The sequence below is a fragment of the Xiphophorus couchianus genome, chromosome 7, assembly GCF_001444195.1.
Source record: "Xiphophorus couchianus chromosome 7, X_couchianus-1.0, whole genome shotgun sequence".
In the NCBI taxonomy this organism is placed as follows: domain Eukaryota; kingdom Metazoa; phylum Chordata; class Actinopteri; order Cyprinodontiformes; family Poeciliidae; genus Xiphophorus; species Xiphophorus couchianus.
In genome coordinates this window covers 10425893-10450630 of record NC_040234.1, presented here as the reverse complement: position 1 = coordinate 10450630, position 24738 = coordinate 10425893, and the positions used below count along the sequence as shown (strand labels likewise).

General features: G+C 39.0%; 1 protein-coding gene across 14 annotated transcripts in view; it reads left to right on the top strand.

Moving 5' to 3' along the window:
• mycbp2 (MYC binding protein 2) overlaps positions 1-24738 on the top strand; it is a 70283-nt gene that overhangs the window by 31312 nt on the left and 14233 nt on the right. For 4 of the 14 annotated variants that reach the window (XM_028023351.1, XM_028023346.1, XM_028023349.1 and 1 more), the window contains 28 exons: positions 461-557; positions 662-854; positions 1584-1858; positions 1941-2162; positions 2832-3023; positions 4329-4535; positions 4657-4794; positions 4891-5069; positions 5149-5291; positions 5384-5484; positions 5570-5788; positions 5866-6088; positions 7102-7220; positions 7652-7739; positions 7851-7900; positions 7992-8164; positions 8694-8838; positions 8965-9171; positions 9919-9974; positions 10044-10159; positions 10258-10355; positions 11468-11584; positions 12063-12203; positions 14536-14613; positions 15919-16143; positions 17040-17172; positions 18135-18260; positions 21402-21611. In XM_028023351.1, coding sequence (XP_027879152.1) covers positions 461-557; positions 662-854; positions 1584-1858; positions 1941-2162; positions 2832-3023; positions 4329-4535; positions 4657-4794; positions 4891-5069; positions 5149-5291; positions 5384-5484; positions 5570-5788; positions 5866-6088; positions 7102-7220; positions 7652-7739; positions 7851-7900; positions 7992-8164; positions 8694-8838; positions 8965-9171; positions 9919-9974; positions 10044-10159; positions 10258-10355; positions 11468-11584; positions 12063-12203; positions 14536-14613; positions 15919-16143; positions 17040-17172; positions 18135-18260; positions 21402-21611 — 4271 coding nt within the window. The remainder of the gene's footprint in view (positions 1-460; positions 558-661; positions 855-1583; positions 1859-1940; positions 2163-2831; positions 3024-4328; positions 4536-4656; positions 4795-4890; positions 5070-5148; positions 5292-5383; positions 5485-5569; positions 5789-5865; positions 6089-7101; positions 7221-7651; positions 7740-7850; positions 7901-7991; positions 8165-8693; positions 8839-8964; positions 9172-9918; positions 9975-10043; positions 10160-10257; positions 10356-11467; positions 11585-12062; positions 12204-14535; positions 14614-15918; positions 16144-17039; positions 17173-18134; positions 18261-21401; positions 21612-24738) is intronic. The other 10 variants (XM_028023352.1, XM_028023350.1, XM_028023354.1 and 7 more) reach the window with 10 other exon arrangements.

Sequence of the window (24738 nt, the reverse complement as noted above, 5' to 3'; positions counted from 1 at the left end):
TTGTATTTTTCCACTTTTTGTCATGTTTTAATCACAAACATAGCCCAACACAAAGTAAAACATAATTGTGAAGTAGGTGGAAAATCTGAAAAGTGTGGTGTGCACACTGGTGAGACTGAAGGCATTGCCCATTATTGTCATCATTGTTCTGTATTTAGCTCTCTCAATGTTTCTATCAATTGTGACAATTCTATCTTTCTCTGCTAAAGTAATGCATCCTCAAAGCATCATGCTGCCGCCACCATAATGTACTCAGTGTTACTTTTCCACCACACAATTTTTTGCATGTAGACCAACATGTACAATTAATGTTTTATTACTTTCAAGGCTTTGTGTCTGCCTGTAGGTTTATCAAATTTCAATTTCAAATTCAAATCAATTTTATTTATCTTGCACATTTAAGAGCAACTGGGTAAATATAATAAAGAAATGGGTTATTAATTTTGATGTTTAATACTAGGCTTCCATCCCATGATGGCAACGCTTCTAAAGGAAAACAGCAAACCAGTGAACCAGTTCATATCCTGAAGCGGTCATTTGCTCGGACGGTCTCGGTGGTGAGCTTTTTTTTTTTTTATTTGTGTTTTGGTAATGACTATGTTTGTAAGTGTTTTTTTCTTCTTTTTTTTGCCACTGCTTTTGACTATCACTTTGCTTGTAGGAGTGTTTTGAGTCTCTGCTGAGTGTTCTTCATTGGAGCTGGACCACCCTGGTGTTGGGAGTGGAGGAACTTCGAGGCCTGAAGGGTTTCCAATACACAGCAACACTGCTGGACCTGGAGAGACTCCGCTTTGTTGGCACGTGCTGCCTCCGCTTACTCAGGGTTTACATCTGTGAGATATTCCCCATTGCAGGTAGGGACGCCTGTAGAGTCTGGAAAATTATGTTGTTTAATATAAATGTTTTTCAGGTCTAGATAAAAACAAAGTACAGAAACATGTTTTTTCACACTTGATTTTCTTTCTCAAATGCATTCATCCATTACATGTTCTTGGTTCCTATGTGTAGTCTTGAGCACAGGTGTCAAACGCCAGTCCTCAAGGGCCACTGCCCTGAAACTTTTAGATGTGCCTCTGCTGCACCACACCTGAATAGTATAATTAGGTCATTAGCAAGGCTCTGGAAAACTAATCTACACACGGAGGAGGTAATTAAGCCATTTCATTCCAGTGTTTTGTACCTGTGGCACATCTAAAAACTGCAGAACAGCGGCCCTTGAGGACTGGAGTTTGACACTCCTGATCCTGAGTTTTGTCCTCGAATGTCTAGAATTGCATAAAAACTTGTTGAACAAATCTAGAAAAAACATGCTTGCATAATAAATATAAAATATTTAAATTGACAAATTGTAGGAACCTTGCATATTTAAAGACTTAGCACTGAAGAAAATATATACTATAAGTTCCTCATTAACTTCTGTACTCTTGCTTTAAAATGGGGCTAAAAAGATTTGAGAACAAAATGCTCAAAACACATATTACTTGGAATGAAAAATGTTGAATATTTAACATTTCTTTGCAACACAGAAACTACTTAATCCGATTATAAGAATGATAATGCTCTATTCTGTCTTTGATTTACAGCCAGCGCCAAAGCTGTGGTGGAGGAGTCCAGCAAGCTGGCCGAGTGTGTGGGAAAGACGCGCAGCCTGCTGAAGAAGATCCTGTCAGAAGGCATGGATAACTGCTTGACTAAACTGGATAATGACCCTCAGGGCTACCTCTCTCAGCCTCTTACCTTGCTGGAAGCTGTGCTGCAGGAGTGCCACAACACATTCACCGCTTGCTTTCACTCCTTCTACCCAACTCCAGCTCTGCAGTGGGCTTGTCTTTGTGATCTGCTTAACTGTCTAGACCAGGTAGGAGGATTTCATACTTCCAGAAGCTAAAATTACCTTCACTCTGAGAAAAAAAATTTTTCTCTCTCTCATTGTAATCCAGGACATTGCTGAGGCAAATTTTCGCACATCCAGCAGCCGTTTGCTGGCAGCTGTAATGTCAGCTCTTTGTAACACTTCAGTCAAGCTGACATCCATCTTGCCCATTGCATACGATGGAGAAGTGCTGTTGCGTTCATTAGTGAAGCAAGTCAGCACAGAGAATGACTCTGCCCTTGCTCATCGCTTCCCCCTGCTGGTGGCCCATATGGAGAAACTAAGCCATGTAAGTTTTGACAGCAGTGATACTCACCCTGTGAATAGATTTTCTTAAATCTTATTTAACCGTTTCTATGGAATTTGTTTTTATTATTTTAAATTTTTGGATAAGTGTGGAAAAACGAAAACCAATTACAGAGAAATGCTTATTCAATTATATGGAAATTACATATATTCTGGTCTTTTTAATTTTTTTTGACAATTGGCGAATTTAGTTTTGTCGCAGTCACTAATAGGAAACCCAGTGATATACATGCTCATTCAAAATCACTTAAGGCTGTTTCACCTGTTTTGGGTTTTCAATTGTACTCATGGATACCAAAAAATTGATGCCAAAGAAAGGAATTAAAACAGCTACATATCCCAATAACCCCAGGTTAAGAACTCGTCTTAAAAATAAAATCTGTATTTAGTAGTCGACTTCTCCATTTCACCAAATCATAGATTTGAATTTTCTATACTAAATCAGGAGCCAACTTGATTAATTTAATTTGTATAATTTCACGATTTCCGGGACATAAAGATAATAAAGTTAAAAAACTTTAAAATAGACCAAAATCTAAACATTTTAATCTAGACAAGTATGAAGTTTTCAAATGGAAAGAAAAATGTGTTTTAACTCAGTTATATAAGCATTTAAGAAAATTCCTATGTGTATCGTGGCTTACTATTTCAGACCGAAGAGAACCTGATGGGTATGACCAGTTTCCGAGAAGTGCTGGAGAAGATGCTGGTGATCGTGGTGCTGCCGGTGAGGAAGACTCTGAGGAAGGAAGTCGAGCTGTTCTCCCCTCACCTGGTCTCCAACACCTGCGGGCTGCTGGCTTCCATCGTCTCTGAGCTCACCGCGTCCGCCATGGGCTCTGAGGTAGCTTCACATTCACTTCACATTCACTTCACTTCACTGAGAGCAACAAAACACAAACAACAAGAGCGTTTGCCTCGAGGCTTAGGTTTGACAAACACCTCACCCTCATCACGTGCTTTATGTTCACTCAGTGACCTGTTTTTTTTTTGAGAGCACATACACAAAAGCAATCTTTAGTGCTTAACGTAACTTTGATATTTATGCTTTTTGCATTTTCATCTCATGTTTCTGTCTCTTTTAGTTTATCAAATGACTTGGATCTTCTTCCTCGTTATTTAATCAAATGTCACACCCAGACCTTTTCTTCCCTCTGCTTATTAGCGATCTTTTGCCATTTAATTCAATTTAAACTGTCACCAAACTAGCTTGTGACAGTAACGGACACTTTGTCCTTCCTGTTCTTAAAAAAACGGCAACAAACTGGCGGGGGGCGGGGGGCGGAGGGGGCATTCTGCTGTCCTTTATGTTTTGATGAGTCATTAGATAGGAGTGGCCAAATGTTTGTCAGCCTTTCTTGCATGCACACTCCCTATTATTATCATCAGTCGCTGCAGTCAGGAATCTTGTTGCCATAGCAATGTCACTTGACAGCAGCCCCCCCACAGCAATGTTTTTCTCCTCAGTCTGTTGTCAGGGAAACACCTTTTTCCTCCCCAGTGTACCCGCTTATGTATCTCAGTAGTTGTCTGGTCCTTAAGTCTCATCAGGGTGGAAGAAATAGCAACTTTATTTTTTTTATAATCATTAGGAGATCAAGTTTATTTGATAGTATATTTTCATAGTTTTCTGTAATATTGTCATTTGGAATCAGAGATTTCTTGTTGGTTTCTGGTTTTAATTACAGTACAGGCTTAACCTGCTAAAACAGTTTTAGCTAAATCCAATTTCTCTGTAGTAGTTATAATTAAGAGCATTCCTTTTTAGCCTTTCTGTCATAAATCACCATTATTTATTTTAGTAGCAGAAGAGATCTCACTGTCTGTGGTCTATGAGAGTCGTTGTTGTAAATCATAATTCACTTTTATCTTAAAACAAAGACAAAATAATTGAGTTGATATTTTGAACTCAATTGTCATCTCGTATTGGTTATCAGCCATAAAGGCAATATGTATTGGATATACTGTAGGTACCCAAATGTTTTGTATAAGTTCATCCCTAGTTGTATATTGTATTTATTTCTTTAACATTCGACCTGATCCATGTCACTTATTATATACCTTTTTGCCTTGCTATAACCATTGTCACTAATTTCTTAATAAACTCAAACTGTTGGATACATGTCTTAGTATGTGCTTCTTTTATTAGGTTGATGGACTGAACTCTCTCCACTCTGTGAAAGCATCTCCAAACCGCTTCACCAAAACAAGCCAAGGTCGCAGCTGGAACACAGGCAACGGCTCCCCGGACGCCATCTGTCTGACGGTGGACAAGCCGGGCGTTGTGTTGGTCGGGGTCTGTGTCTACGGAGGAGGGGGCATCCATGAGTATGAGCTGGAGGTGCTGGCTGATGATGTAAGCACTCATAAATCTTTTCTGCCTTGATTAGCTTTTCATAACTCTTAGCTGTGTTGTTGCTAGGCCGGTTTAAATAAAAAAAAGAAGTATTTCCAACTTTTGTACACGTGTCCTTCAGGCACAGACGGAACACCCTGGCGACTCAACACATTCTCACAGGTGGACGTCTTTAGAGCTGGTGAAGGGCACCTACAGCACTGATGACTCTCCCAGCGATATTGCGGAGATCCGCCTGGACAAGGCAGTGCCGCTAAAGGTACTTGATCATTCTGGAACAGACCGTTTAGGGGTTTCTGTCAAGCTTCAAAGATCTGCAACCGAGTGTTAAAGTGTAAATTATTTTCTGCTGTAGGAAGGGGTGAAATATGCTGTTCGGTTGCGTAACTACGGCAGCAGGACAGCCAATGGGGACGGAGGTATGACAACAGTGCAGTGCTCAGATGGCGTTTCCTTCACCTTCAGCACTTGCAGCTTGAGTAGCAATGGAACCAATCAGACCAGGGGTCAGATCCCTCAGATTCTCTACTACAGGTAAACACAGAGCCAATCTATTCTTGAATATCGTCTACAAAGTTGCTTTTTATTTAACGCATTTGTTTAATAACTGAAGGAGTGAATATGATGGAGACCTCCAGTCTCAGTTGCTCAGCAAAGCCAATGAGGAGGACAAGAACTGTAGCAGAGCTCTGTCTGTGGTTAGTGCTGTGGTCAGAGCTGCAAAGGACCTTCTCCACAGGGCTTTTGCAGTTGATGGTAAGTGCAAAAGCCAATATGATGGAGAAATGTTGGAGCTGAAGACATATGCATTCAGATTTTTTACAGTAGCTGTCCTTTCGTCTTTGCAGCTGATGATATTCCAGAGCTGTTAAGTTCTTCCAGCCTCTTCTCCATGCTGCTGCCACTCATTCTGGCCTACATTGGACCTGTTGCTGCCTCTGTGCCAAAGGTGGAAGCTACAAGCTTTGAGCAGTGCTACCAAAAAATCCTTTAATTGATATCATGAGTTATAATGTCTCCTCTTCCTCTTACAGGCTGCTGTTGAGGTATTTGGCCTAGTTCAAGAGCTGCTACCCGCCGTTTCTGCCCTCAACCAAAAATACGCCCCGCCCTCCTTTAACCCCAACCAATCCACTGACAGCACTACCGGCAACCAGCCTGAGATCGGCCTGTCGGCTTGCACCACTTCAAACCACTACTCTGTGATCGAGAGCGACCACCCTTACAAGCAAGCTGGGGTCACACAATATAGGGTACTTCACCTTTTAACCATACCAATAAATCATCAAAACATGCAGCGATGCGTTTAAATCGTTATTTCTGCTTTCAGGTCTCCTTCCCAGACTGTGTTCGGTGGACCACCATAGAGTTTGATCCGCAATGCGGAACTGCGCAGCCGGAGGACGCCCTTCGGCTGCTCATCCCCAGCCGCACGCTCCACCTGTCAAACCTGGGCGGGAAGCCTTTGATCCACGACACCATCAACACGTGGACTGAACTTAGGAAGTTCTCAGGCTCCACTGGCTGGCCCACCACTGTGCTGGTGCTTCCAGGTGAGATTATTACATCTGGGAAAAGCAGTTCTTGTTTTTAAAAAAATCGTAATTAGGGTTCCTACATAGTCTGGTAAGGCCTGGAATTTGACTTCTGGGTTTTCCAGGTTTTGATGAGTTTAGATAAATGTTTCTTTTCTTATGTGTGTCCATTATTCCTTATGTTCTTTCCTTCTATCCTTTCTGTCCTTTCCTTTCCTAGTGTCCTTCTCCTGTCCTTTCTCTCACAAGTTCTTCCTTACTCCATTCCTCTGTTCCTTGTGCCCTTACTTCTATCCCTCTTGGGGTTTTTCCTTCCTATCCTCCCTACTTTCCTGTTGTCTTGCATCCATTCCTTTCTTGTGTCCTTCCTCCCTTCTTTCTCCCTTTTTTCCATCTATATGTATTTCTTTTCTTTCTTGTTTCCTTCCTCTCACTCCTTTTTGTATACTTTTGTTTTTTCTTCCTGAGGTTCATTCTCCCTTACTTCCTTGTGTCTTGTTTCCATGTTTCCCCAGACACCATATCCCTTATTCTGGTAGCATATGCAAACCCTGTCTTCTGTTCCTACAAGGTTTGACAAATAATGAACACAAAGTGTTATGTTACTACTTTGTCAATACTAATCTAACAGGACAGCAGCTATTAGCCTCAGGTCTGTGTGACACTGCTGATGTCCGTCCGAGCTCAGGAGGGTTGCCACAATCGTGCTGTGAGGATTTAAATACAATCGTGAAATAGTCAATTATGTTGTGATGTCAAGTATCAGAAAGGATGGGACAAATATTATAGGAGGCAGGAAACACACATGCTTTCTTGGTACAGTTTAATAATAGTATTGCCAGCATCTCAGACAAAGAATGTGGTAGAAAAATGAATCACTGTCAAGCTAAAGACAGTAGTTCAGTAGTATGTTTTTCATTTATCAGTCAGTGAGTATTCTTAGCTGTACATGAGATTATTATACAGCCTTTGTCACAGGCATCTTGCTGAATATATAAATCTCTTAATTTCAATTCCTTCTCTCCCTTCAGGAAACGAAGTTCTCTTTTCACTGGAAACGGCCTCAGACTACGTGAAAGACGAAAAAGCTTGCTTCTACGGCTTTAAGTGTGTGGCTATCGGATATGAATTCAATCCCGGTCCTGATGAGGTAAAGACACAAAGTTTCACTGAAACAATTCTACAGGGGATTCAGTAAAAAAAAAAACCCGCACTATCAAGATGACACCCAGTTGAACTTTCAAATTAAAATGAGAGTGGCAAAAAAGAAATCGCACATCTTAGCATTTTGCATGTTTTAAGTGCTTGCATCACTTAAATATTTGCAAAGCTGTGACCCAAACTGTTTGTGACACATTATGAACTGCGGTTTTGTTTCTGGTATTCCAGGTCAACCAATTAATAATTTTCAGTTTAATAGAAAAATTCTGATTTTCTTTCTTTCCCTCTACATTCTGTGCTTAAAATGTTCTGCACTCTGGTCCACTGCAAGCCTGAACACTGGTTGGATGTTGTGGCTTGTTGACAACGTTCTGTTAAAGGTGAACGCGAACTCTCATCCAATTGCTTTTGGGCTTTCAGGGTATAATCCAGTTAGAGAAAGAGCTGGCGTTCCTGGGCAGCGTGTGTGCTGCAGCTTTAATGAAGAAAGATTTAGCCCTCCCTATTGGTATGAAAAACGGAGCATAATGGATTTTTCTTGTCCCTTATGACTATTTTTAATAAATCTGTTTTTCTATTTTTAAGTATCAATCTATGTTTTATCCTGTTTCTAATTTAGGAAACGAGTTGGAGGAAGACCTTGAGATTCTTGAGGAAGCCTCCCTTCAGGTATGTTAGCTGTAAAATGAATCCTGAGGTGTGTTAAATGTAAAAGTATACATTTCTTAACCACTTACATTTTTTTACCTCACATTCCTAGGTGTGTAAGTCCCACTCAGGGATTCTGGGGAAAGGTCTGGCTCTCTCTCATTCTCCTACCATACTGGAGGCCCTTGAGGGCAATCTGCCCCTCCACATCCAAACAAACGAGCACTCTTTTCTGGAGGACTTTATCACCTGTGTATCAAACTCAAGCGGAGGGCGACTAGCCAGGTGTGTAGCTGCTCTTTGATGCTGACAAATCAACTCAAGTCATTTTATTGCCATTGCACTGTTTTGCTGAAATCAAAAACACACTAGAGTGAGAATAAATAGATCGTAGGAGAACAGCAAACAGATCAAATATATGAAATAAGAGCCCTCTAATGCCATTTTTAGCTTTCCTCACTATGCTGCAGGGCCCAAAGCATCTCCTCAGAGCAAAACAAAACTTATATTGCACTACAAATCTGAAACAAACTTCTGGAAAACTACAAAACAGCTGAAATATTTGAGTTCTTTTAAATCAAAGCTAAAAATCCACCTGTTTAGAATTGTCTTTGATTAGTACTAACCGGAACACTGATCAACATATTTGATGTGTTTTGATCATTTTAATGATGGCATTTGACAAAATGTAATGTTTCTTGCTTGTGCCATAATTGATGTTTTTATGATGTAAGTCACTGAACTGCCTTGTTGCTGAAATGTGCTGTGCAGATAAACTTGACTTAAATTCTTTCAACGTTTTTGCTCTGTCCAGATGGCTGCAGCCTGACTCTTATGCAGATCCTCAAAAGACCTCTCTGATCCTGAACAAAGATGATATCCGCTGTGGATGGCCAGCCACTGTGGTCGTACAGACTAAGGATCAGTATGGGGATGTGGTTCATGTTCCCAACATGAAGGTAAGGATATGCTTTTTTTTTTTTTTATTTCCTCCTTTTGGAAAAATTTAGATTTTAGTGGCTTATTAATGTGTAATATTGTTATTTTGCCCAATTAGACAAAGCTTTTATCTTCTTTACCTGTAGGTAGAGGTAAAGGCTGTTCCAGTTTCCCAGAAGAAGTCGGTTCAAACAGACAATATGAAGAAGCTGCAGAGGCTTCCTGGAAGCTCCTCTCCTTCGTCCTCTGGCCCTGACCTCACCTTTGGAGGCCTGCCAACACCAAAGCTGGAAGCCACCTATGAGCCGGTCATAGTGAAAGAAGCTCGATACATTGCCATTACTATGATGAAGGTCAGCATGACTCACTCACTCTCCATTTATATTTTCATTTCGTCAAAAAGGGTTGTGGATTCTTGAAGGAGGGATCTGATTGCTTGTCAGTTAGGTGAGGGTTCCATATGTATGTTTTTTTCTTAATTGATTTAGCGTGTCTCCTGCTTTTTTAATCAGCAGGTTAGGCTTTCTAAAGATTAGTCAGTGATTAGTCAGAAAACTGCAATCGGTTCATCTATTGTATAAAACTACACTTAGTTGACCACTTTCTTTCTATCTGCACACCTCAAAATTAAGAAGAGTGCCAATCCCACATTTTTTGCAGATAGGGAACACTCTTATAGGAAAAAATTGTGTAATTATGACATATTCTTGGTTTCAAAACCTGCCAACATTTCTAAATCCAGTTCTTTCCATGACTTACTGTTCATTTGGGCAATCTCAATTAAAATAGTCTTTCTAGAATCTTTTCAAACCTTTGGCTCATGCTATCTGTATTTCCTTCGCTCATTAAAAACTTTCTTACCACAGAAAAGTATTGTTATCTCATCCTGTTATTTTCTGGGTGATGTGTCCAGGGATCTAAAATTAAAAAAAAGAAAAAAGAACGGCATTCGTTTAGTTTTCAACTGGCCAGTTACCGAGTAGTAATTGGCCAGATGTCAGAGTAAAATTATCATCATAACTACCTGAGGAAATAACATTTAATACAAAGATTACAGAAAGTACAGTTTGGTTACCTTCAAACTCATTTTCTACATTTAGGTGTATGAAAACTACTCTTTTGAGGAGCTGCGTTTTGCTTCTCCCACCCCAAAGAGGTAAGCAGCAGCATGCAGACCACACTTTCCACTGAGTTGCAGCGCTCTCACTGATTCCTCCCTCAACAGACCCAGTGAGAACATGCTCATCCGTGCCAACACCGACGGGACCTACAGCGCTAACTGGACCCCAGGAGCCGTCGGCCTCTATACAATCCATGTCACCATCGATGGCATTGAAATAGGTATTCACCTATTGGTGTAACTTTGAGCATATTCTGTGAACGCTCGGATTAACATCTGTGCAGTGTGTGCCTGAGTTCTGAATCGTTTTTTATTTAAGATGCTGGGTTGGAGGTAGAAGTCAAAGATCCTCCAAAAGGGATGATACCACCTGGGACTCAGATGGTGAAGCAAAAGGCTGAACCTCAGCCTAGCAAGGTGAGTTTTATTTTTCTTTCTGTTGAACATAAACACACACACACACACACACACACACAAATAAAATCCTTTAGAGCATCTAAAACAAGAATTATTTGTTTTTCAATCCATTGTCTTACACCTGCTTATCCCAGCTGTCACTGGACGATAGGCGGGGTACACCCTGCTTGTCTGTTACTGGGAAACACAAAGATTCCTGACGATAACCCTAAACGCAATTACCTAAGGGAAATTTAGAGTTACCAATTAAGTTACAGTCTTGGTTTTGGAGGAAGCTGGAGTGCCTATAATGCACAGGGAAAACTTGCAAAAACATGTCTGAAGAGTTCACATTTAGGTTGGATTACTCTGTTTTGAGCCCAACGGTGTTTTAATAAATGTATTGACATATTCAGGATTTAAGTTATAACGTATATTAAGTATTAAGTACCTTTTGATTTGAGACTGCTTTGCTTAACTCAAAAAGTGCATTTTAATGTATAGCAACTCTTGTCTAGACCATTTTGAATCACAGAGTAAACAAAAATACCCATTTATATCCAGTAGGTGAGGAAAAAGAAGAGACAAGTTTGATTTGAATCTTTAAAAAAAACAAAACAAAAAAAACATTTGTAGCATGTTGTCCAGAGAAAATTCATAATCAAGGCCTGAATGTGATTTAGTTTGTTTGTTGATACTGAGGGATAAGTTGCCATTTAAGCTGGAAAGATCTTAAAGAATATTCCTTCAACTAATAAGATCCAATTTGATTTCATCATCATTTTGTGAAACGGATTTAACTTTTTAGAAAGTCATAATGGGGAAACAAGCAACAATGTGTGTTGTTCGGTTTTGTTAAAAACATAAATAAATAAACAAGCTTTGGAACTTGTGTTCCATAAAAGCGAGTTTAAAGAAGCACCGACTCGTCCTACTGAAAATCCACCTCCTAATATTCTGTCGTCTTCTGCTGTGATGATGCATATAATGCAAAGCAGGCTCTGTATGGGGACAAATTGCATGTGAACTCCCACCATCAGTGCCTCCCTTGACATTTCTTTCCTTCTTGTTAGTTTCTTTCTATTCTTTGCTTCCGCTGATCTCGATCTCCATCTCCCTTCTGACTCTATCAGGTCCGCAAATTTGTGTCCAAGGACAGCGCGGGCCTGCGTGTCCGTAGTCACCCCTCCTTGCAGAGTGAACAGATAGGCATAGTGCACGTCAATGGCACCATCACTTTTATTGACGAGGTAATGAAAACCAAAAAAAAAGATCATAGACGTAGAAGCTGGACTACTCTGATCCAAGCTTTTCTTCTTTAAATCAAGAAATTCAGATTAGAAAATGAGACAAATAATGTCAAGCTTAAAGACTTTGTCTGTAATTTTGGTATGTTTAACAAAATCATTTCTCTGTAATAATTACTGCTTTTTATAACTTTGATGTTCTTCTTTTAAGTTGCTTCATTTCATCTTGCAAGACACTCTGAGGCCACATGAAAGATTCTGGTGCTTTTTCCTAATACTTTAAATAAATTTGTTGGCTCTCTACATATTCTAGAGTCAATTTCTGCTGATTTCCCTGATTTGCTTCTCATAAAAAAAACAACAACTTTCCTGCAGCCTCAGAGATGTCAGATGTTTCTGATCTGGGTGATTCCCCTTCTCTCTCCTTTAGTAACAAGCCGGCATGGCTGTGCTCTGCTCTGTTGCTTGTTTTCCCCCTTAGATCCACAATGATGATGGAATATGGCTCAGGCTCAATGATGAAACAGTAAAGAAGTATGTTCCCAACATGAATGGTTACACAGAAGCCTGGTGCCTCTCTTTTAATCAGCACCTGGGCAGGAACCTACTGGTCCCAGCTGACGTAAGTAGAAGGCGGCCTGCTTGAGTAGCTTTCACCCAGTCTGACGATGACAGACTCATGCACTGTTGATTTGGGAAGGAGCTCATCTATGTTATATAGCAATGGTGCGCTTATATGTCCCGGTAGCATGGTAAGCGGTCAGTTGAAAGGGCAGCTCTCGGGGTGTTTTTGTGCATGATGCAGTGTCCTGTAACATTATTCATACCTCTTGAACGCTGTGTCACGTTACAACCACAAATTTCCATGTATCTCATGGGACTTTAAGTGATAGACAAATAAAAGTTCAGTTGAAGAAAGATGATACTTTATTTTCACCACTTTGTACAAATGAAAGTCAGAAAAATGTGTTTTTTTGCACTCAGCCTCCACCAGTCAATATTGTGTAGAAATAGATTTTACTTCAGCTACAGTTGCCACCCTTTTGGGTAGAACCTGTCATGTCTCTTCCAGCTTTGCAGATCTAAATCTTTGCCTGTTCTCCTTTCAGTCTCAGATTGGATGGAGAATATCTAGGAACATCAGTTTTCCCAGCTTGTCTCAGATTCTCCGTTGTGTTTGGACTTTAATTGGGAGATTTTAACGATGGCTGAAACAATTAATCATGATGAATCAATTTTTGAAATTACACTTAACAAATTTAGGGCTAGGGTTTGATAGGGTTTAGGGTTCAATTAATTAAGCAGAGTATACAGACTCAAAAAAAAGGCCAGTAGCTGAAAGAACAACATATTTTGAGCAATAATTAAAACAAGACTGTACAAAAACATATATATATTTTACAATATAGATAAAAAAAAACTCCTCTGTCGGTAAATATGCTCTACCCAGAACTCAAGTGACATAGACTTAGCTTCATATTATGTAAAAAAAAAAAAAGAGATCCTATTTAGCATCTTTTGGCATCAAATTATGAATTGGTAAACCCAAAAAATAATCGCAAGTTCGAAGCGACGCTCCATTGATGCGAAGTCTAGCAGAAAAAGCTGCTAGACTTCGCAGCTTTTTCTGCGAAGAACGTGATGTTCTTCTAACATCACGTTGATGTTAGAAGTATTTTTTAGCTGCAGCTGCATCCTTTGCTATAAGTGGAATGCTATGTTATTCCATGTTAAGCAATAACATGTTTATTTTCTTGTATAAGAAAGTAATTGAATTATAAATGTTTTTTAATATACGTCTAATATTGTAAAAAAAAAAAAAAAAAAGGCTTCACGATGAAGCTGGATTTATGAAGACAGTTTGTTGCGATATAGTTAAGTGAGCTGAATACAAATGCATGCCACATGCATTTTGGTAAATCCAAAAAGCAATGAAAATTGTTTTACATTTTCATTAGTAAAACAAGTATGAACGGCACGTTACAATCACTTCCCAGTTACTTGCAACTCTGCGTTGCTCCCTCATGTAAAATCCCAATAAAATATATTGACTTCTGTGGCTGCAATGTGACAAAAATACGAAAAAGAATTCAAGAGGAATGAATACTTGCTTAGGGAACCGTATAACTGAGAAAGACCGGAGTATGAAACTTTCACTAACACTGCAACGTAACTTCTAATCAGTGTGCATGGGTTAACTGATGTCTCATTCCGTGTTTAGCTGAACACCTTAAAGGAACACTTGATTTGTAGTGTCCACTTTGTTTTGTGCATTAGTGAGAATCCCAATGCAGCAAATGATTCACAAGGAGAAGGAAAAACAATTAAATGTGGTGCAGGTTTATTCTGTAGTGAAGGGTGTTTTAGTTAGTGTATCTGACTTGCAAACTGTCTTTCTTAAGGGTATGCACTTTGTTTTTCTTGGAATTTGCTTATTACATAGATAGCATTTTCGTCTTAAAAACAAGGTCAATATTACAACGGTTCTTCTTTCTTGCTAACATTTTAACTTTACTGCATTACAACTCCTCCTCTGCATTGGGATGCTTTAGTTGCTAGGAGGCTTTAGTGAAAGGTCTCTGTCTGAACAGCATGGCACACTACATCATCCAAGTGGGGGATTTTTTTGGAAGTCTCCTATTTATCTATATTTTATTGTATTTTTTGGGGAAAGAAATCTCCCAAAGTGTTTGCAGGGAACTTCTGTTATTGCATTAAGTATGCAAACATTTTTGGGCCGTTTTATTGGTGATGCACACAATCCCATCTATTTAACATCCACCCTTCTTTTCTTCAAATAAACCTCTTAAAGCAGTAAAACCAGAATGCCCAGGGCTGAACTTTTTTTTTTCTTCCAAAAAAATACATGCACCTTCCCCCCGCTCCGCCCTGTTTCTGCTTTTTCTTCCTCCTGAGTCGTCTACTGTTTTTTGACTCTCTCACAATTTGCTCAGACTGTTTTTAACGCAAGCCAAGGAGTCAGGGATATCGCCTTTTTGTCATGGACCCCCTTAACTATATTCCCACCGCAGGTGAGTTGTTTGAATCAGGGATAAATAGCTTGACGGTTTGTGTGTTATTCCACGTGTCGCCTTGAAACCCTTGTGAGTCAGACGTCAAAAGTATACTTGCATGGTTGTCAGAACACTGAGGTTATGACATTTCAACCTCATACTTCCCTGTATCCGAGTTCATTGTTGGTGTTTGGAAATTTTGCTTAAATGCTTTAAAGGGTTGGTAGTTGCATGGGTCTCATGTATTGATGTCCAGTCTGTTGCATGAGATTTTGTGATATGAAAACACAGTACCCATGTTTGAGCATGACTCCCTTCAAGCTGTATAAAAAAATGCCTTTTGCTTTTTAGTAGGCCATTGTTTATTTGTCAGAATTATTTCAGTGTTGAATAGAGTCTTGATTTCTTGTGTGTGCTGAGAAGACTGTGATTCCAAACACAAAGAATGAGGCGTATGCTCTTTTAGAATTAGCTGAACCAAAAACATCTATTTTTAGCTTGTTTTTGATGACTTACCGTATTTGTTTTAAGGGTTTTAAGCCAAGCTTGGCTAATGGATTGTGTATTTGTGCTGCAAAGGTATTGAAATTTACTCGCCTTTTGTTCCGTTACAACCATTAAATTGAATGTATTCTTTAATATTATAGACCAATACTAAGTAGTGTATAATTGTTAGGGGGAATGAAAAATTATACACCGGTCCAAGTCTTTTGGGCAGTCTCTTGCTGCTTTTCACATACAGAGACTGAGATTTTTGCTCATTCTTCATTGCAAAACAGGTAAAACTCTGATTGAATAGAGAGCAGGTTTCTCTGAAGATTTTTTCAAGCTGATTTAGTCCTGGACTGGACCATTGCAGCAAATGGAAATGCTGAGGTTCTAACCTGCAGTGTGTAACTTTTATTAAAATATGTTTTTTACATATTAAAAGTGTCACTATGTCCCGACAGTACAATATGTGACGGATAATCTGTGGCCCCACCTTCTCATTGTGGCCCTACTGCCATCTGCAGAAATGCATCACTCTCAGTCAGGAACAACCTAGCAGAGACTGGAGGAAGGTCTTAGCATGATTGGTTGTCAATCATGCTTGTGTACGCATAGCTCATACCCATTCCATTTCATTATGGTAATCTACTTTGTGAGGGTCTTTCAGCATAGAATTCCAACAAACTAGATTGAAGTTTGTGGTTGTAACATTTGCACAAAAAGGGGTGAATACTTAATATCCCAGCATTTTTTCCAGCCTCCTTTTTTATTATTTTTTAAAGCTTTTCAGACCTTTTTTTGCTGTGTTTAAATTTGTGCTTTTACGTCTTGCAGGAGGTCAGGGGCCAGTTGGAGGAGAACGTAAAGGAGGTGAGCAGCTGCCCTTCCCACGAGGCTCCCATTCGGGTGCAGAACAGGGCAGGGCAGGGCGGCGGCCCGGGGCTTTATAAGGTAGTGAAGACCGGCCCCTCTGGTCACAACATCAGAAGCTGTCCAAACCTTAGGGGTATCCCTATTGGAATGTTAGTACTTGGCAACAAAGTCAAGGCCATAGGCGAGGTACGCACTCACCCCCAAATAATACAATGTGTTTTTGTGGCTGCAGCTCAATAATTTAGTCTGTGTAGATCTTCTTACATTATTACTTTACTTTCTAAGCTGTTCTCTGTAGCTTCGGGGCATGGGGTTTGTTCTCTGCCTTTGCACTTTCTGAGGTCTAATAAACTTCTGTGGCTGCAGTACTTAACACCTGACTAATTCCAACATATGTGTAAATTTATGGTGATCTTAGGGTGTCAAGTTCAGCTGCCTTGAGGGCTATTGGTAAAAAAAAACAAAACAAAAAAAAAAAACTGATTGCCAAATCCAGTAGCCTTTCTGTACCTTGACTTCACTTTTCTTGTTCTTTTAACTGCTCTGTAAGTTTGATTTAAACACGTCGGTTTCCCTTGATCTGTCCATGCGGAGCCCCCTTTCTTTTTCATCCTTGGCTGTTGTGGCGTGTCATGCTGTTCAGTAGATTTCTGAGACTGCTCTTGAATGCCCTGTGTGGATGTGGGAAATGCTCCCTGCATTTACTAATACTTCCATCTGTGTATGTTTTTCCACAACAATAATATTCCAGGGCGTTGAGAAAACACAACTTCATGCATTTACCTTTCAATAAAACACCTCTATCTTAGAGTAAGTTGTTGTTTTTTTTAAATTAATTTTACCAGTTTTGTCCAGCAGTATCTTCTGGTGAAATCAATTTCATGTAATCTTCTGCTTATGAATACTGTGCCTCTGAGATGACCTAACTGCTTGCATGTTGTTGATCCTTCTGTAGCCGAGATTTGTTCTTGGTTTCTGTATGTGCCGTAACAAAGTGAATGTCGAGTGGAACAGTGAAATGGATCAGAGTGGCTTGGAATGACGTGTGAGAGTATGAATAAAACGTATTGTTTGTGCATCAGGTTGTGAACTCAGAGGGAACCTGGGTGCAGCTGGATAAGAACAGTGTAGTGGAGTTCTGTGAGAGTGATGAAGGCGAGGCGTGGTCGTTGGCCAGAGACCGTGGTGGCAACCAGTACCTCCGTCATGACGATGGTGAGTTTCACTTGACCTTGTAGCGTTTGGTGGCAATTTGAAACATTGCTGAAATTTATTGGTGCCACTAATAAATAAAGATATATATATAAATAAAACCTTAGATAATGATTAAAAATACTTTCACTTTATTTTTTTAAATTGACAACCTCATACAAACAAAAGAAAATACTACTTTACAAACCCATAATTTACCAAAAAAGGTTTATGCTTGCCTACCTTGTTCGTGAGTAGACAAGAAACTACCCATGAACCATGTACTCAACTGTTAATTTTAGTACATTTATGCAGTAGAGGGGGATATGTTAAGATTTTATTTTTAACAAAATCGCTTGTGCCACATTTATTTGAATCCGTGACAATTCCTCACAATAAAAGCATCTGAAATTTGTTTTTTTTTTTTTATTCATACTCATTTTTTTATGTTATGTGGGTAAAGACTGTTTTGGTTTACTGTTTATTCTGTCTTGCTGCCATCCACGTTGTGCATAAACCCGTCACAATAAATCAGTTAATTGAATGATAAATTAAAATGAGCTTGATAACTTCCATTTGCATGACTTTTCTGTTTTTCTCGTCTCTTTTTTTTTTTTTTTTTTACCAAAGATTAGATGACAAAAGCTTTTAATCTGGTTCTCAACTAGCCTCTTTTTCAAGGACAGTTTTGTTTACAGAACCCTCTGTATCCATTTTATTTGTCGTTTTATTTTCATTTATTTTGGACATTTAAAATGTCTTTGAGATCCAGTGTTGAATGTTTATTACAAATTAAATTTTATTGTTCTTTGAGATTGTGTGCCAACAACATGTGACAGAATTGAACAGCTCTTAAGATAAATTTATCTCAATGTGTTATTATGCAATCTTACCAGAGTAATCTGGTTACCTTGGAGGATTCTCTATCTAATTAAATATCTCAAGAATGAATGTTAAGACTAGGTGATCTAACTTGGATTTTTCAGAACAAGCTTTGGTCGAGCATGGGAATCAGACCCCCCCTCCCAGTCCGTTCTCTGTGCAAGCTTTCAACAGAGCAACTACTTCAAATGGAGCACAGGGCTTTGATTATGGCATCTCCAACAACAAAGGTGAGTTTACTAAAGATAGCTTTTGTTAACAAAAACAGTTGATGAGCTGACATTATCTGAACGTAATGTTCTTTAATATAAATATGCATCTTTATACATTTATCATAGCTCATTGTCATGCTTCTCTCTTGCTTTTGAAAATGCTTGAAAGCATCATCAATGGATTTACAATTTACCGATTGTTTAACTCTTTCCCTTGTGGAATGTTTAAATCATTTATGATCTTGTTCTTGGTTTGTAGCTTTTCAGGGCCATATTTATCAGGAAAAGCTGTTGTACAGTATATCTCAAAATATCACTGCTGTATTTGATAAGAAATATTGAAAAGTTATGTTTTTTACAAACATAGTGAGATCTTCTCTACATATGTGGCTCTCTTTGAATCCCAAGGTGTCATCTGTTTTTATTTCTGTTTTCTTTTTTGAGGTTTCTGCATGCTTTTTAATTTGTCTAATGCTGCTGTGTCATGCCTCACATCTCTGCAGTGTTGGGCATATGTCTGCATGCATGGGCCAGTCAGTGTCATTTGAACTTTTGTGGGCTTTTTAGTTTAATGCAGAAGCTGGCTCTGACCACCCCTCTCACCCCTTTCTCTGTTGTTTTAGTTAAGTCTCCTTTACAATATGTAGTCCTTTATTTATTTAGTTATCTTCAACTCATTGTGAAGTACAGTGAGCATCACTTCAGGGACAGTGCAGCTGTAGCCTCAGTAAAGTGTATTTGTCCCCTTTTTTGGCTTGAATATTGTACCTTTGTCATGACAGTTTTCCTACAGTAATTTTCTCTACCCTACTTGGCTTAAGAGGTTTTCCAGAGAATTATGGTTTTAAAAATCAGTCTTAGGCTTCAACTGTTTAGTAGTTCAGAATCAGATTGAAGGTCATTCACAAAACAATGTATGTATAATCGAGTATAGTGACAACACAATGTTTGACTGCCAAATGTTGCAGTTCATAGGTGCAACTTATTTACTTCTTCTTTAGAGAATGAAATAAATATACAGAGAAATCTATTGGGTTTCTCGACAAAAGAACGTTCAACCATCTTTCCATCCTTACATTCACTGTCTTTCACTTATCCAAGATGGGGTAACAAGTAGCAGGGAAACCCAGTAATCCCTCTTTCCAGCAACTCTGTACAGTGGAATCCCACTGTGTTCCCAGGCCAAAAGGGATTTATAGTTCCATCATTTAGTTCGGGGTCTATCCCAATGGCCAATGCCCTTTAAAGAGAGAGGCACCTCCTTTTCAGTCCTTTGTTCATCCATCACTTTTTGACCATACAGGAAAATCAGAATGTAGTTGTACCAGTAATTTGAGAACTTTGCTTTTGGTTTATTGGTTTTTCTTCACATCAAACTGCCCACATTACTTAAGATGTATAGTATCTGAATTCTCCTGCTTGAAGCAGACTCTAAGCCGAGTTGGAGAGAGGTTGAGAATACCTTAGACTTAGAGTAGCTGACTCTCATTCAAGCCATGTGACACTCTGCTGCGAACCACCCCAGTAAATGCTGAAGTTCTTGACTTGCAGATATCGACTCAACTACATAACCTGTAAAGAGCAAAGTTAAGACCTTGCGGGTTTCCAAGGTAGACACTTTCATTCCCATGGCTACTTCTTGACAATGTGTCTTTAAACACCATAAACAGTATCACTGAGTATGGACAGCTCAGGTAGAGTCCAACCTGCACTGGAAACAAGACTGGCTTTGTGCTAAGAATGTGATCACAGCTCTTACTGTGGCTATACAAGGACTGGATGACCCTTGCAAGTGTCCCTGGCATTGCATACTCTTGCTGGACCCCCAACAAAATGATCCAGATCCACAAAAGCATGTGAAATGGACAGCTGAGCTTGCATGACAATCAGCCTCACAAACATGAAACATGAAAGAAACTTTGACTGAAAATCTCAGAAAACGAGGAAAACATCTTTCTTCTAGACATTATAAGTTCTTTTTAAGCATTGTTTAGTTTTATAAGGTCTGTCTGGCAGCCTCCCCATCCATCAGATCCTGCTCACCACTGATTGATGATAAGTAAGATACATAGACCACCTTGTGCTGAAACATGGTGTTTGTTATAGCGATCCTTTTTATAGCAAAATTCAGTAACTTAATGTTCAGATTCAGATTTGGGAAGCTGTTCATCCCAATCATATCCCTTTAGGTAAGGTCATCATCATCAGGCTGCGTAATCTGAGCTACCTTTCCATTTCTAAGCACAGACAAAAAACAGACTTTCCCCTCCAAAGAGTCTACCCTGTGGAGGGGTCAACACCAATATTGTGAGCATCCCTGCACCCACCGAATACTGTCTTGGTTGGGAATTCGAGAGAAGATGAGAATCCACCCCATTTCTGCAGGCTAGGTCCCAGAGTTGAGGCTGTGTTTGAAGATGCTCACGACCACACACAGTTTCTACTCTTTTCCTATGAGTGATGTAACATTTAAAGTCCTAAAAGTCACATTATGACACCTCTGCTCAAACTGCGCCTGACCTGACCTTGAAGTCACATGTAGGGTGAGCAGTGTGAGAGGGGGCCTTCTTGTAGCATTTTTGGGCTAAGCTCAGGCAAGCACCAGGAGCCAACGCTCTAATTTTCCCCTAGTGAGCATTTTGTGGATCTTGGCTTTAGGAAGGAGCCCTGACCTCCCTTTTCAAAGCAGGTTCTATCATAGGGTCAACCATTACTGACCTCCATCATCTGATTTGATCAATTACCACTTTGTAATATCGAAAAATGTAATTGGGATTGAATTGAATTAAAATAAGATAGACTGACCTGTACTGAATGGGGAATTTATTTATTGACGTTATCTGATTAGTTGTAGTAGATGGCTTTTGTTGTGAATGAGTATGGTTAACATGATACAGTTTGAGCAGTTAAATATAATGTGGTTTGGATTTTTTTAAATAAAAGGACCTTTGGTTGCACATCTAACAAAAAGACTTTCAGGAAGCTGTATGTCCATTTCGGCTCCTCCTATTTTGTAAATTTGCTGTTCTGTGGGTGGTAACTGAAAGATTTGGCACAAAATGAACAAAACAACCCTGAATCCCCCCCCATCCCCCTGACTTCCTCAAAACCAGAGTATAAGCTGCAGTTTCTCCACTTCCTCTGTGTTCATATTTGCAGGTGACCGGTTAAGTGCCATACTGAATTCCATTCAGTCTGGGCCCTTCCTCTCAGCAGCTCCCTCCTCTTCCTCCGTATTTGATCAAGCTGCCCAACCTCCCTCCTCTTCCTCCTCCTCTTCCTCCTCCTCTTCCTCCTCCCTTGTTCACAGCCCATTTGTGTTTGGACAGTCCCCCTCCCAAGTGTCTCAGCCACAACCACAGCTTCTGAGTAAGTCTGTCCTGCTTTCTGACAGCACTTGCTCACACAGGTGTTGATCTTTTTTAACCTTGCTATGTTTTGTTTTCCTGATTTATTCCTCGATGTTAAATATTCTATGTGGTGAAGAGGGGTGATAAGTGACGCATAACGCTACTGCTCTATAGTGCAGAAATATCTTTAACAAGCTTACGTGTCTAATGTTTACTGCTGAAATCTTGTTTTTAGTCAAAATAAATGGTTTGTAATTAAGAGAAAACAACACACTCATAAGAAAACAAGATTTCAAGCTGAAATACTTAGACTTAATATCTTGGTAAAATGAATATTTTTGGTATGTGCTCACATAAGAGGCTGAGTTGCTTTGATTTCTGTTTGCTGTGCTTGCTCAATTGTTTATCGTCTTCGTTTCCTTCATGGTGTTTATTGCCACATAAGTGTCTTGTTTCATTTCCCACCTCAGCCAGCCCGAGACTTTTATCTAAGTATGAATAGCAGTGGCATGTGTAGATTTTTGTATGCCAGCTTGATCATTTAAATGAAAAGGTATGACAATATGAAAGACAGTCAGCTTAGAAGATTCTTGGAGGTTTCAGCTGAAGTAATATCCTTTGCACATGTTGATTTATTTTGTAGCATTGCTGCTTTCTGCTTTCTTGTTGGTTCTGTGTGGTCTGTCTGCAGAGTCCTGTGAGGGTCATTAAAAAATAGATACGATTGTCTGCGATGAGCAGATTAAATACAGAATAACTTGCATTGTTTTTTTGCTGTGATGCATGCATGAAAGTGAAATACTATCAGAATTTTTTAGCACCTTAAACATACTCACCTTTTTAAGATTATGAAAAATTATGCAAGGATCATTTTCCCCAGGAATACATCTGTTGATGCGTAAATGGGAATAATCCAGTGTTTCCTCTAAATTTCACCTGCTCCTTTTCGAACAATTTGTGTAAAAATGGAAGACAATTGGCATGACCATTTGTGTTATTATCACACAGTAATACAGTACAGCCTCCTTTACAATTGTAAGAGAAATTTTTATCCTATTTCTTAATAAATAAAATTAGTGTATAGCCATACAACGTAGGCAAAAGTTTTCATAGAGACAAGTTTATCTAGTTTTATGACCAAATGTAGTACAGATTTTTTGTTGGATTTTTTTCAATTTTTTTCTAATTTTAGAAAAAAATACAATAAAACAAAATTCTTATTTGAAATATTCCAAATTTATGGAAAATGAAGAAAGAATTTCTAGTCAGCCGAATGGCAAAAGGAAATAACTATGCAAAAGAGAACTCTTTGAATCATTAGTGCCATTCTGTTATGCAAATTCTATGTAGCTATCCCTTGAAAGAATACATAAGAAAAATCTAAAAATAGCCATGATACAATTCTTTTAATATTTAAAAATGTTTCTCAAGTGTTTCCCCACATTTAAGAATAATTAAATGTCTTGGAGACAAATCTGTATTTTCAGGCCAGAGTTTAATAAAAAAAAGCTGCTGGGAAAACAGTTTAGCTCCAAATGGCAGATTTAAGACTTTTCTGGTCATTTTCCCCAGGCCCATTATTTACATTTTGCCATTTGTGCATCTTTGTTTCTGTAGATGTGTGCATGTCAGGCTCTTGGCTATTGAAGATGGTTCAATTCCTTCCATCAAAAGCTACTAATATTTAAAAACAAACATTCATTCTGGTAATCTGCATCAATTAATGCTTTTTATTACTTTACTAAGCAGCAAATGTGCAAAATTTCACTAAACCCACAGGCCTCTGTGACTTCACTGACTTTTTCTAAGTGTCTTGTTTTCTCATGTTCCATCTATATCTTCCCATTAGTTTGTGTGTTGTTTTCTTGTTTTGGCTTCATGATATGACTCCATTGGCTTCCTCTTCGTTCTTTCTTCCTTTCTGTCCGTCTGTTCTTCCTCCCTCCCTTTCTTTCTTTCTGTCTTGCATTTCATGTCTGGCCTGTTTACCTGCTCCACTGTTTCCCGCAGTAGATGGTTCATCTCGCAGCCTTGCTTCTCGTGAGCGTGTGCACAAAAGCAGTGTGTCGGTGGCTGGTCATGGTAGTGCTCTCTCATCTCTCGCTCTAAGGCAAAAGGGTGGGTAATCACAGATTGCATGCTCCCTTCAGACTCAACAGAGGGTGGGTATGAACTCCAGAGAAAAACCTCCTCTGAGGAGCTTGTTGTATTTATGTTATGATTAACTGTTTTTGGAATCTGGGTGTACTGTTTAGACAGTAGGGCTCAGGGCATTAGTAGAAGTATAAAAAAAATTTAAACGCTTTGACAATATTGATTGCCTACATTTTGCTCAATGCAAAAGTGACAAACATGGACAGATCCCTCTGGCAAAGACGTATAAAAAGCTGTTAAATAAATTCATGTTTAATTTCATAACAATAATCTTACACTGAAAAACTTAAAGCAATAAAACAGCTTTTTCCCACTTGCCATCAGACTGCTGAACTCTTAACTGGACTGCACTTAAAATCTGGTCTCCACTTTATACCTTGCACATGTACAGAGCTAAGTAACTTCCTTTTTACTGTCAGTCCTGCACTTTATATTCTATATTTATATTTACATTCATATTTTATACTGTATTTTATTTTATTCTGGAGTAACCTCACAACATTGAAAGCTCAAAACACTGTCCTGAGCCGTATGCAACGAAATTTCGTTCTGTATACACCCTGTGCATGCAAAATGGCAATAAAGTCAGTCTAAGTCTAAGTCCATCTTTAATTTGAGCACATTTGTTCACTGGTGGGGAAGAAAATCCCATTTTGTCCAAAATTATTTTACAAAACCACCAGTGACAGTTATTGCTAACCTAGCTGGTAATACCTACAATCCTCTATTGCTAATAGGACAGCATTTAGTTTTCTGATGTAATAGTTTATAAGGTTGGAGCATAAAGAGACAGAGATTTAGTTTTTGTAGGAATGAGGTCTGCAAACTTGTCTGGTAAACCATTTTGGTTTCTGATAGAGCTTTTCCCAAAATTGGGTTGGAAACCATCTTTCATTAATGCTTTCATTGTCCACTGACTAAGTTCATTTTAAAAATTGCTTTTAACAACCTTTATTAACATCTTTCATCTTCAAGTCTTTAGTTCTCTTTAT